The sequence below is a fragment of the Gracilinanus agilis genome, unplaced genomic scaffold (genome assembly GCF_016433145.1).
Source record: "Gracilinanus agilis isolate LMUSP501 unplaced genomic scaffold, AgileGrace unplaced_scaffold50016, whole genome shotgun sequence".
Lineage (NCBI taxonomy): Eukaryota > Metazoa > Chordata > Mammalia > Didelphimorphia > Didelphidae > Gracilinanus > Gracilinanus agilis.
In genome coordinates, this window is record NW_025384707.1 from 1 (window position 1) to 12,933 (window position 12,933).

Here is a 12,933-nt window from a genome sequence, read left to right on the forward strand (position 1 = left end):
GCCCCGACCCACTCGGGGGCAGACTCCGCTCCTCTCACGGCCCTGTCTCTATCCCACCAGCACTGCCAGTTCTGCTATCTCTGCCCTCTGCTCTGCGAGACCGTCTGTGCCCCAGGTGAGCAAGGGCACTGGGGGTGGAGCCTCCTGGGGGCGGGGCCAGGGGTCTGAAGGTCCTGGGGAGGAGCCAGCCTCCCGAGGGGGCGGGGTGCTCTGGGGGCGGAGCCAGACGCTACCTGATTCTCCGAAAGAGGTACCTTCCGGGAGGAGGAGCCTACTCGGGGGCCGTGACCAACAGCCCCCTTGATTTCTGGGACCCAGGCTTCTCGGGGGGCGGGGCCTCACGGGAGAAGCCTTCCAGGGGGCGGGGCCAGAGATTTCTAGATGCTGACCATTACCCCCCTGTCGCCCTAGGAGGCTATGTGGACCACTTCTCATCCAACCTGTTTCAGTAAGTGGGAATGAGGCTGGGACTGTGTGTGGAGGCAGGTTGGGGGTGGGGCAGGGACCCGCCTCCCCTCCCTCTGATCCTCCCCTCCCCAACAGGGCTTTGGCGGAGATGGTGGAAACCCCGGAGTCGTGATGAACTTCAGGACAAATAGCCCCACCCCCACTCCCGGCTCCGCCCACTTATTTATTTCGAATAAACCCGATCCTCGCAGGGACCCGCGAGGGATTTCTGGGATTCTGGGCTGGAAGGACCATCTGGGTAACCCTCGCCCCAGAGGGCTAGGCTGAACCGTGAGAGGAAGGGGCGAACCCAGGGGTCCCTAGGAAATAAATGAGAGGAGGCGGATCTTTCGAAACAGTTTTCTTTCACCAAGATCACTGACATCTGAGGTGGGGGCACGAGGACGGAGGGGGCCCATCCCCCCCCTTCCACCGCCCCTGCCCCGGCGGATTCTCCCATGCAAAACAAAAACAAAAAACAAAACAAAACAAAACAAACCGGAGCCCGCGGGGAAGACCGGGGACTGGGCAGGGAAGGGACACCTAGGTTCCTCCTCTCCCTCCGTCCCACTCCCCGGAATAACGGGTCAGGGGGAGGGCAGGACGAGATCCAGGGTACGCGAGACACACGGACAGGGAAAGGGGCCCCCCAAACCCCACCCCAAAAATGCCTGCCTGGATAATCGGGACTTTGAGGCATCCCGGATAATCGGAAAAAACGAGGCTTCCACGTTCCCCCCCTTTCCCAAGGAAGGAAAGGGAGGGGGAGAGAGGAGGCGGGGCCTGTAGCAGCGAGTCCCCCGCGGGGGCGCGCCCGGGAGGACTGGGGCCCCGGGGCTGGAGAGGGGAAGGAGAACAGTGGGAAGGTAGGAGCAAGGGTCGGGTCACGCCCCGCCCCCAGCATGCGGCCCCTGAGGAGGCGAAGTTGAGTCCCCTCCTCCCCTCACTCGGAAACAGAAATAAATTACAAAGTAGCAAAAGGGAGGAGGAAGATTCCAAACTGCCCCCTCCCTTCCCGAAATCCAGTTCACGTGTATTGGCCAGAGGCTGAGACACGCCTCTCCCTCCCGGTCTGTACAAAATGGTTCAGTCCAGAGAGACTCGCTAGTCTCTCCGAACCCGGGCCCTTCCGCGGGTGAGTCCATTCTCCTGGAGCGGGGAGCAGAGGCGGACCTTCATCTCCCCCTACTGAGGCTCCTCCTGAGCGCGCCCACCTGTACTGGAGGAGGGGGGAGGGCAGGTCAGGAAGCTCGGAAAGCCGTGGCTCCGCTACTCCGGAAGGCCCCCTCACCTGGCTGAGCATTAACAGGAGTATGTCCGCACGGAGACTCCGCCATCCGCCCGCGGGCTCCCCGAAGGAGGGCCTAGGATTGGGGCAGGGGATAAAGTCAGGCGGAACCTCTCTTCCTCCAAGGAGAGAGCCAGTTGGTTTGACCCATTCCTACTCCGCCCCGCCCCCTCCCAATCAGCAACTTTATTAAGCCACAGCTATATGCAAGAACCTCGGAGATTAGACTGAAAAGGAGTTTAGAGTTTGGGAGAGAGCGGGTGGCTGACCTTCCCCCTTTTCCTTGAGGAGCGAGTAAAAAATTCCATTAGAGTGAAGAACCTTTAAAAAAAAACCTCCCCCCATAGTATCTCCTTATTCCTCCCCCACACAGCACAGCAGTCATTTCCCCGGCCCGCAGCTCGGGACTCGCCTAGAGCCCCTTCCCCAACCTCGGGGTTCCTGGGTAGCCCCTCCTTTGTCTTCCTAGTCTCGTCAACCCCTACCTGCACTATCTCCTTAACCCAAAAGACTGATAATTTTCAGAGATTAGGCTCCAGGAATGTACCAGGGCCCTTCCTCCACACACACCCCGACACCCTCGCGTTCTAAGAATCCACAGCCAAACGCCCTCAGCCCACCGTAATCCACCCGCCCGAGATCCTAGTCCCTCCGTTTATAATGAGCTTTTCCGCCACCTGGTGGGCGCCTCGGGCCAGTCCATCTCTGCCAGAAGGCCCAACGGCTGGTAGAGAACTCACCGTCGGGCTGCAGCTTACGCAGAGGGAGGCCCGGGGAACCCAAGGCTCCCGCGGCGGCCGAGCGGAAATTGGGGGGCAGCATCTCGGCTGAGTCAGGGCTGACTCCGCGCAAGTCCTTCTCTCGGAACATTTTCCGCCACGACGGGGAGCGACTGAAAGACTTGGCGCTGTCCTAGGGAGGAGAAGGGACAGAGAGCCGTTTACTGTCCAGGCCCTGGGCTGGCAGGGGTTGGCTCCCCTTCCCGCCGCCCCCCCCAGACGAGCACCCAGCCTGGGAGGCCCTTACCTCGTCCAGCCTCCGATCAGTGCCCATGGAAATGAGGTTCCCGAACTCTTTCTCCAGCAGCTGCCGGGCCTGGGAAGACAGCGTAGGTGAGCAGGCTAGGATCGCCTCATACTTAACTGCCGCACTCGTCCCTGCCACCCCCCAGGCTGGCTGCCAGCCCGACCTGCGCGTTTTGTGTCGGGATCTGCAGCAGCAAGGCCAGGTCGGAGCAGTCGAAGGTCTCGTCCAGGGCCAGCAGGGCCCCGTGCACGCCGCTCTCAGACAGGTTTCCAGCAAACTCCTTCAGCCCCAAGCCTGACACCCAGCCCATCACTCGCTCATTCGACCACACCATCACGTCTGAGGAAAATGGAGGAGAGGTGGCCTTGAATGCCAACACCAACCCAACCCTCTCAGCCCATCCATAGGAGTCCTGGAGGGGAGGGGCGAAGCCTTTGAACACCAACACCCATCCCACCGCCCCTGCCCAGATCATAGGACCCCACCGTTAAGGTGGGTGGAGGAGTTCTGAATACTAAATATGATCCCCAGATTTCTCCCCAGTTCTTTCCTGCCTGGGTCCTCACCCTTGCACAGCCCACATCTTTGAGGAAGGGGGTCTGAGCCCTGAACGCCAGCACCAGTCCCCCAGTCGCACCTCTTACGTGGCTCTGACTTTCCTCTCGCCTCCGCTCCAGGTCTTTACGGTCATAGTTGAGCCTCTTCAAACACATAATCCCATAGTGGAGACTCACTCTGGGGAGGTTAGGGCCAGAAGAGTGGTTGGGTTATGCATGGCAGCGGGGAGGAGCTAAAATCCAAATCCTTTAAGGGGCGGGGTACTCCCGGAAACTTCAGTTTTAAGCTGGCCACCGTATCCATTAGCCACTGCAACTCCCCCCTCCCCGCGGTGGAACTTCCAGGAGGCCGTTTTCAATGGACACTGTGTTCTGCCCGCCCCGCGGTCACTGTACCCTCCCATGGGCGGGACTTCCCAAGAGCTAGTTTCCATTGGCCATCGGCCCCCACCTGTGGAAGCTGTCTACCATCTTGAGCTGGCCCCGAAGCTCTTTCTTGTTGAGGTGATCGAGCATGCGAGCGTCAACTAAGGATTCCATGAAGTAGCTGCGGTACTGGGGCAGCCCCAGGCTGGGCAGCCAGTCGTTTCCCACCCACTCGTGGTTCATGTCGCCGTAGGCCAGGATCTGGGGCCAGTGGGGAGTGGGGAGTGCACAAACTCAGGAACAAGGATGAGATATTGAGAGGTCCAACATCTCTCCCTTTCCTGCACTGGCACCTTCCAAGAACTCCCATCTCAACGCAAAGGAACAGTCCTTGAGCTAAGCCCCCTCATACCTAATGGGAAAGTCCGCCGACTGCCCCATCCGGAGAATGGGATAGTGCAACTGATAGTTTCCCTCACTTGTTCAATCCCAACCCCTAGTACGAAAGCTCGCTATCGAGAGAATGAGCTAATCATCTTCAATCCTCCTCCCTCCCCAACAATGGAAACAATCTTCATCTACTACACAGGAAGGATCTTGACAATGGTTCCTCCCAGCACTTCTTCCCCCTCCAACTGCGATGACAATGGAACATTCCAGAGCTCAGGCACCATGCAACCCGCGGTGATAATAATGGTTCAACCCAGAGTGAGCCTTCCCCCTCCCTTGGCGATAAGGGGACGTTCCGCGGCGCAGTAACACAGCCAGCGCAGGCGCACACAGATTCTGATGACAATGGTTCAGTCCAGAGCGTCTCCCTCCCCTGTTCCCCCCCAGCCCACGATGACAATGGAACGGCTCAGGCAGGGGCAGGAGCGGGGAGAAGGTGGAGGAGCCATGCAGTCCGCGCGCAGGCGCAGACGGGATCACCTGCTCCCAGCTGATCTCCTTGGGCTCCTGGCGCCACAGCCGCGGGGAGCGCGAGGGGAGGGGCGAGAAAAGGGGAGGGGGCGGGTTACGGCGCGGGAGGGGCCGGGATGGACCGGTCACCTCCTCCCTTTCCTCCTCCCCCTCCTTGTCCCCGCCCTCTCAGTGCCGGTTACACTCACTGGCTTAGTGGCGGCTGTGAGGGACTCCATCTCCTCATGGGTCATCCAAACGTTGCCGGTGCACTGCAAGAGGTGGGAATGGCATTAGGAGCGAAGCCCCGCAGGCCAAGCCCCAACCTGGACCGCGGCGTGGGATCAGGAGCTCTAAGGGAGGGGCCGGGCCCTGGCGGATCCCTAAAGCTCCGCGGACGATTCGCACCCAGTGGGACCGGTGGGAGAGCCCCGAGCTCACCCTTTTCTGCCGCTTAGTATCTGCCATGGTGACCCTGCCTGGCCCTCTGGCTCTGTTATTTCGGGCTCTGCCTGGGCCTCAATGGGATCATGGATTCTGAGCTGGAGGGGAGTCTCAATCTGAAGCCCTCGTTTTACAAATAAGGGAACTGGGGTACAGGGAGGTTAAGGGCTCTAAACGAAGCCGGAAACGTGGCAGAGGCGATTTGTGCCAGCTGGTTAGGAAGTCCTCAGTTCAAATCCCGCCTGTGAGACCCTGCCCTGCGCAAGTGGTTGACCTCTCCCTCAGTTTCCTCAACTGTAAAGTGAGAAGAATGAGAGTAGCCACCTCCCAGGGTTGCTGTGAGCACCCACTGAGATCACATTCCTAAAATCACTTAGTTAGAAAGTTGAGGGATTACACCATCCCTGACTACACCTGGAGGGCCAGGGATGGCTATTGGGGTCCCCAAATTCCCCACTCACCTCTGTGTGTCTCTGCCTATCTCTGTGTCTGTTTCTGTCTGTCTGTCTCTGTCTCTGTTTCTCTGTGTCTACCTCTTATTCAACTGGGGGGAGGGGCTGCCAGCTCTGGGAAGCCTCCTCTCCTGCTGGACGGAGCTGAGCCTGAGCCCAGGGGCCAGCGGGAGGGGTGGGCTCACCGTTCGGGAGGAGGCTGGTGCTGAAGGGGAGGTGAGGGACACCATCTCCTGGATGGCCAGCCGGAGCTTGAGCCGGTGCAGGGGGTTGCTGATGCCGATCTCCCGTTGGATTTCCGTGTCGGACAGGTTGGCCATGATGGCCCCGCTCTTCACATTGGCCCGGCAGGCGGCCACATACCAGGCTGGCATCCCCACCCACAGCTGCCCCGGGGAGAGAGACGGGAACAGGCACGGGGATACCCAGGAGATCCAGAGATGGAGGGAGGAAAGGGAACAAAGGAGGGCCGGGCCAGGAGGGAGACACAGAGAAGGACAGTCAAAAGAGAGATGGGAGAGCAGAGGAAGGAGACAAATAGAAAGGTTCAGGCACTCGTTTCTGAGCCCTTTCCTCCCCCTCCCTCTCCCAGGACCAGGGCCCCTCCCTCTCTGCTTTCCCATTGCCAGGGCACACACACAGGGAGGGCACTGGGCGAGCACCAGCTGGATGATGTCCAGGCCGCCTGATCTGGGGGTCTGTGTGGGAGGGAGGGGGCCCAATACCTCCAACCAGGAGACAACGGTGGGTCCATCCCAGGCAGCAAAGGGCAGGCCCTGTCGACAGGCTTCCTCCAAGAGCTCATGCCTGGAGGTTCAATGAGCCAGGGTGAGAGAATTTCCCATGCGGTGCCAGAGAACTGTCCTTGGTGCTGCTCCCTTGAGGAGACTGTCTGAGGCTCCCAGGCTTCCCAGGACCACCAGGGACGACTCCTTTCCCAACCAACCCCATGGAGCCAAGCAGAGCCTAGCTCCGGCACTCTTTCTGCAGCCTCCCTCCTCCCTGGCCCCCTAGCCCAAGCCCTGCTCACTTCCTCTTGTTCCTTCGGTCTTTATCTCCGGGAGGCCCTGTGAGCTTTGACAGCCCCAGAGGGTCAGCAGGGGACATCTCATCTGAGGGGGTACCGGCTGTGGGACAGAGAAAAGGGCCAGGAAGGATAGGGAGGGTGAGCAGGGGCCTTGGACTCCCTTCTCCCATAACAGCATTCCCAAGAAAAACTCCCACAGGAAATCCCAAAGGAGGGTCCTGGACCTACCCAGAGAGGGCCCATCTCGGCCTGGAGGGCCTCCCAGGCGGCCCTTCTCCTTCTTGCCAAAGAGGCGGCCAATGGAGGACTTAATGCTCTTCTTCTTGGGGGCCTTATGAAGGGGGTCTGGGGCCCCTTCGCTGTTGTCAGAAGGAGGGGGAAAGCGGTATGATGAGGACAGTTCCACAGCCCAGCCCTCCCTCCCATCAAATAGGAAGCAGCTATGAGTGAGGGTTCTGGGCTCCACTCTGCCATTCATTTAACCTGTGACCCTGGGCAAGTTTCTATCCCATCTCCGGGACTCAGTTTGCCTGGCTATAAAATGGGAGTTTGGACCAGATTTCAAAGGCTTCTCTAGGTCTTCCATTCTTTGAAGTCGCTGCTCCATCACAGCCACACTGGGTGGCCTCCAGGTCCCTGCCCTCTTGAGACCAATTTTCTTTCTTGTAAAATGAGGGATGCTGGGAGGCTGGGGTGGGGGTGGGGGTTCTCTGAAGGACCTCAAAATCTGTCGCTTCTAAACTTATGAGCCTGTGAGTTCTTGACTGAAGGCATTCGCTGAGTTGTTAGCTAAATGCCTTTTCCACACCTGAGCACACAGGCCCCTTTGCAATAGGCGCACAGTAGGGCTATAGAATGAATCACCGAGGGAATAACCTCAGGAAGATTCCAGAGTTTTTCTGGAGGGGAGCATGAGCCCTGCCTGCCCACTGTACCACTGGACGTGTCCTTGGCCCTCTTGGGGAGCTTCTGAACCTTGGACGGGAGCCTGACGCCCAGATCTGAACGCTGTGGCCTCCCTGGGCCCAACACAGCTGCATGGCCTGGATCGTGCCCCCTCCCCTGACCTCGGAGAAGCTGACCTGGGCCGAGCAGGACTCCCATCCTCCAGGGAGCCCCCAGCCTGAAGAGCTAGGGCCTGGGTCATCTTTTCAAGGCGGGCAGATCGTGGTGTGGGGGGCGGCGTGTCCCCAGAGACAACACCGTCCTCTCTGGGCACATGGTTCTGCAGACAGAAAGGAATCCCGAGCATCAGGCACTTAACCTGCCCTCACCAGTGACTCGTAGCAGCTGGGACAAGACAGAGGCTTGGGCAGCCATTCCTCCAGTCTGGCCATGGCTCACTAAGGCTCTCTATTGTCAGCTATTTCCTGCCCCTGATGCTGTTGCAGGACCCAGTCTGGCCCATGATGCCTCCCAAGAAACCCCATTTGAGGGAGTTGGGAGCTCATATCTTGGAGAAAAATCCCTCTTTACCCAGAGAGGCTGTTCCCCTCAGGACCCCGAGGTCAGCGGGGCTCGAAGAGTCCCCATGGGGGGAATCTCCTGGGAGCCCCAGTTCGTGGTGGAATCTAGGCCTAACATCAGGGCCTTGGACAAATGACCACCCCTCTGTGATCCCTTAGGCTATTTCTTTCTTCTGAGGCTCCTTTGAACCCCAGACTCTGGGGAGAAGGAACCCAGACAAGTGGCATTCTCTCTCTTGGTCACTTCCTCCTGACTTGCAGCCCAGCCATGCAGGGTTCCCTGAGTTCCTTGGGGTTTTCATGTTCTACTCCTGACTCCCTGAAAACCTGGCCTCTTCACTGGGGGGGGCCTGCAGTTTTCTGGGTCCCAAGGCCAGGGCCTCATTTTCTGACAGCCTCAGCCCCTGGGTCCCCTTAGGGAAAGTCTGCAATCCAGAAGAGAGCCCTGGGTGAGGATGTGGGTTGTTTGAGTAGGGGGGGCTTTCCCTGATCTCCATAGTTGTCTGGGGTTCCCGGGCCAGCCAGTCTAGAGAGGCCACACTGGTTGTTTGTGGCACCCATAGGCCCTTGGGGGGGAGCCAGGGGAACCAAGCACTCACAGGCTTCTCTGCAGTGTTGCTAGTGCTGTTGGCTGGAGCTTCCCGAGCAGGGCTAGGTGGGGCAGGGCGTGGGGTGGAGTGGCCAGAGCTGGGGGGCGAAGGACTGGCCAGGGTGGATGTAGTCAGGGAAGGCGGAAGGGAGCAGCTGGCCCGGTAGCGTCCCAGGGAGTCCAGGCCAGAGCCAGACACCCTGCTCTCCAGCTCCTCTGCCCGCTGCTCTGTTGTCTCCTTCTCCTCCTGGATAAGCCTGGAGGAGAGGTGCACAGGGGCCCAGGATCAGGGGTCAATCCTGCCAGCTTCCTGGAGGTGGTATCCCCAAGGGAGAGGCAGCACTGGCCCCGATCCCAAACCCCAAACCCCAGACTCGCACTTGATTTCCTTATTGATGGCCTCAAGCTGCTCCTGCAGCATTATAGCGAGGGTCTGCACATCGGCCTGCCCACTGGGCGACAGCAGCTCGGGTCCGAACAGACCCTCAGGTTCATCCTCATCAGAGCCCTCCAGGTCTGCTTCGAAAGGTCCTGCACCTGAGCCTGGCCCAGTCCCGGAGCCAGAGGAAGGTTCCCGGCCTGCCACACGATCTGCCCAATCCTGAGCCTGAGGGAAAAGGAACCTCCCTGTTGTTTGTGCAATGGGCACCACCCCAAGACTCGCCCCCAACGGCCTAGACTCCCCAGCTGGTCATCTCAGGAAAGGAACCTGGGGTTCTGGTCTGGCCAGTGGCCACCTCCTCCCTGCAGCCCCTCCCCTTCACCCCCAGGACCTCCTCCTCCAAGCTGTCCCTCACGACTCAGACCTTGGCTGGCTCATCCTTGGTGCCAGGCCAGCGGCCCCCTCTCTTGCCCACCCGGCCTCCAGGGGCACCATAAGGGTCCAGGTGAGCACCCGATGGCAGCGTTGGGGCCTGAGAGTAGCGCAGCTCCAGAGCACTGCCGGGGAGGGACCTGCAGCGGATAAAGAGCCACACAGGGAATAAGAAGGGGCTTAGAGATCCTCCAGGCCAGCCCATGAAACCAGGAGTGCACAAGAGCATCGCCCATGTCAGATGCTCAAGCTGGAGGTGAGACTTGTCATTGCATCCCGCTGCCTAGACTTTCCCAGAACAAAGATATTGCCCCAAGGATTCCCAGCAGCCCCTAGGTTCTCCTCGTCTGCCCGGGCCTGGTGGGGAAACTGAGGCCCGGAGAAAGTCCTTCAGAATCTGGGAACAGGTCCAGCTGGCTTCCACGGCCCCACGCTGCCCTTTGTCCCCTCCCACCAGGACCCCCGTCCTCCAATGCGACAAGCATTTCAGCCCCCAGCCACTGGCCCCGTGGGGTTCCCGGGAGTCACCTGGAGTAGGAGGAAGGCGGCCGCCCTCGCAGCTGGTCGATCTCCATCTGCATTCGCTCCATCTCCGCCAGGAGCTGCTCCTGGGGGACGGGGAGGGGGGCGCGAAGGCGAGGCTTAGCGCGAAGCTCCTCCCCCTACCTAGGCCCCACCTCCCTCCACGGATCTATCTAGTCTGGCCTCGCTCAGGCCACGCCTCCCCCGGCCTCTTCCTGTACGAGTCCCCCTGGTAGCTCTGAGGTCACGCCCACTTCCCGGGAAGTCCCGCCCCTCTCTCTTGGCTCCGCCCCCGGCCTCACCTTGTTGAGCAGCAGCTCATCCTGCAGCTTCTTCATGCTGGCAATCTCCTCGCTTAGCGTGTTCTGGGAGGAGGAAGGTTAACACGCGGGGCTAGGAGGCCTCCGAGCATTCTCGGTATGTCCCAGTGGGGCATGCGGACCGCTGAGGACCCCTTCTTTTGCCTGCCTCCAGGAAGGGACGCCCCAGCCCGGGATTCGAAACCCTATCAAGGCGTTAGCTGGGCCCCCCCCCTGGGGAAAAACTGGGAAAATCGGACAGAGCCTATTTCTAGATCCCTGGCTGTGGGGTCTCCAAAGACCTGGAGTCCTGGGGAGGAATGGGACTGGGTCTAGGAGGGACAAAGTCTTCTGGCCCCCTTTCTCTTGGAATCCTCCCATTCTGGCTTGTGGGAGAACAGGATTGGTGGAAAGGAGGCCAACTTCCCTTGAGCTGCCTATGATCTTCTGGAGTGGAGACCCTTTGGGCCACCCCTTAGCACAACCTCATTAGGGTTCTGGACCTGCCAGTCCTTACCATCTCCTCAGGATTTCCTGGAAACCCTTCGTACTCCACTTGATGGCTTCTCACCTTCACTACTTGTGTCACTTCCTATTCATTAATGCTTCCTCTGTCTCTGTGTGTCTCTGTTTGTCTCTGTGTCTCTAACTCTTTCAGTCTATCTTTGACTATCTCTGTGTGTGTCTCTGTCTCTGACTCCGTCTCTGTCTCTCTGACTATCTTTGGCTCTGTGTGTCTATTTGACTCTGACTCAATCTCTGCCTCTGTCTCTGTGTCTCTCTCTTCTAATTTATTCTCCACAGAGTTTGGGAGCTGTAACTTTTTATCAATTGGACTCTGACCCTGTCAGTAAACTTTCTAATGCTTCTAAGAACAAATAAAGAGGGGCAGCTGGGAAGCTCAGTGGATTGAGAGTCAGGCCTAGAGACTGGAGGTCCTAGGTTCAAATCCTGCCTCAGACACTTCCCAGCTGTGTGATCCTGGACAAGTCACTTGATACCCACTGCCCACCCTTACCACTCTTCCACCAAGGAACCAATACATAGAAGTTAAGGGCTTAAAAAAATTAAAGAAAAAGAAAAAAAAAAGAAATAAAGAGGCTCCTGTGGTATTGAAATCTCTTCAAAACCCACAGGGCTTGATTGCCCCTTTCTTCCCTTCACAGGCACACAGGACTGTCCAGCCACACAGAGCTTCTTCTCTTTCTCTCTATGGAACCCTCCATTTCCCACTCGGGAGCCTTGGCTCTGTCTTCTGTGCTCTCCCTCCTAACCTCACCTTGGCAATTTAGAAATTGCCTTTTCATTCAGGACTGCTCGAAGGACGCCTTCACAGAGGAGACCTTGCCTGATTCCCCTGCCTGGGTGTTGTGCCTTCCCTGACTAGCCTGTAAGCTCCTCGAAGGCAGGAACTGTGGCCCCATGGCTTTGTAACCCCAGGGGCTGGCACAGGAGACACTCAATAAATGCTTGTCCTCTGAAAGATCCCGGCATGAGTCTAGCCTCCTACCCACCTTCTCCTCCAGTGCCCCCATGCGCTCCTTGAGATGCAGCTGCAGCCGCTCATTGGACTCGCTTAGCAGCTTGTCCACGGTGTCAGAGAGACGCTTGTTGTGTTCATCATTCATCTTCTCCCGCTGCCGGGCCTGGAGAAGAGGCACGGGCCAGAGCCCCTGGGTGAGCTGCCTGCAAGCAAACTGCCTCCTTTCCTCCCTCTCCTCCTCTTTCCCTTCTTTCTTCCCTCCTCCTCCCATTCATCCACTTCCACCAGCCTCCTCCAAGAGGCCTAGCCCATTGCTTCCTCTTCTTAGCCTTGCCTTTGCCCAGGAGCACCCACCCTCTGCAGCTCCTGGTTCTTCTCTTCCAATTGTGCCTCCAGCTGCCTCAGGCGCTCCTCAAAGTTCCCATGGCGTTCCTCTGCCTGCAGCAGGGACCAGTTGAGTGGCCTGCTCCCTCCCCACCTCCCAGGCCAGACCATGCCCTCCAGAGCCCCTTCTCCACCTTGCTGAGGGCTGCCACCCTCTGTGCCAGCTGTGCCTCAATCTCGGGCAGTGTTTCGGCCTTTTGCAGCGTCTGAGCTAGCTTCTGCTTTGCATCCTCCAGCCACTCTGCCAGCTGGCGGCCCTTTTCCTCACTCTGTGGAGCAAGAGACAGGGAGCTGGGGGTGTGCGAACATATTCACTGCCCCAAACCAGATGAACAGGAATTCCATGGATAGGCCCGAGTCCTGATCTGGGTGCCTTCTAGACAGAGCCCCCTCCTGTCATCCCAAACTCTGCCAGGAGGTAACCCCTCCCCTGCTGAGGCCCTGCCTCCTGGCCCCACCTGGCGGTACAGAGATTCCTTGCTGGCTAGCTCATTCTCCAATTTGTCATTGGCATCATGGAGTGAGGTAGCCTCCCGCTGTGCACTCAGGTAACGCTTCTCCAGCGTCGTGATCCTCTCTTCCATATCCTCTCTCTGTGCCAATGCCTGTGGGGGACAGAAGTAGCTTGGAAATGGAGCCTTAACTACCCCATAAATCTCCTAGGAAGATTCTGGGGACCATAACTTCCAGCAAGCCCTGGAACAACCAAGACCCTGAATCGTGGGGCTCTTATAATGGGAAATGTAGTCCCAGGCAACTAGGTGACTCCATGGATAGAGAGCCAGGCCTGAAGACAGGGAGTCCTGTGTTCAGATCTGACCTCAGACACTTCCTAGCTGTGTGATCCCAGGCAACTCACCAAGTCACTT

The 12,933-nt window shown here is 58.8% G+C and overlaps 1 protein-coding gene and 1 long non-coding RNA gene across 2 annotated transcripts; one reads left to right on the forward strand and one right to left on the reverse strand.

Moving 5' to 3' along the window:
- Positions 1–58: 58 nt before the first annotated feature.
- LOC123255680 lies at positions 59–793 on the forward strand. The gene is made up of 3 exons (XR_006506783.1): positions 59–115; positions 412–448; positions 544–793. It is a non-coding gene; the product is annotated as an uncharacterized LOC123255680 (long non-coding RNA).
- A 2-nt stretch (positions 794–795) lies between these two features.
- Positions 796–12,669, reverse strand: PPFIA3 (PTPRF interacting protein alpha 3; the record flags this gene model as incomplete). The annotated part of the gene is made up of 22 exons (XM_044684440.1): positions 796–1,811; positions 2,476–2,647; positions 2,762–2,830; positions 2,925–3,100; positions 3,399–3,496; positions 3,770–3,945; positions 4,615–4,641; positions 4,794–4,856; positions 5,666–5,866; positions 6,206–6,287; positions 6,511–6,607; positions 6,736–6,866; positions 7,590–7,732; positions 8,573–8,819; positions 8,943–9,163; positions 9,369–9,516; positions 9,905–9,984; positions 10,201–10,263; positions 11,712–11,843; positions 12,035–12,118; positions 12,199–12,333; positions 12,523–12,669. Coding segments are annotated over 22 exons (2,754 nt in total), but the record flags the coding sequence as incomplete, so codon positions are not given.
- Between the last annotated feature and the right edge of the window lie 264 nt (positions 12,670–12,933).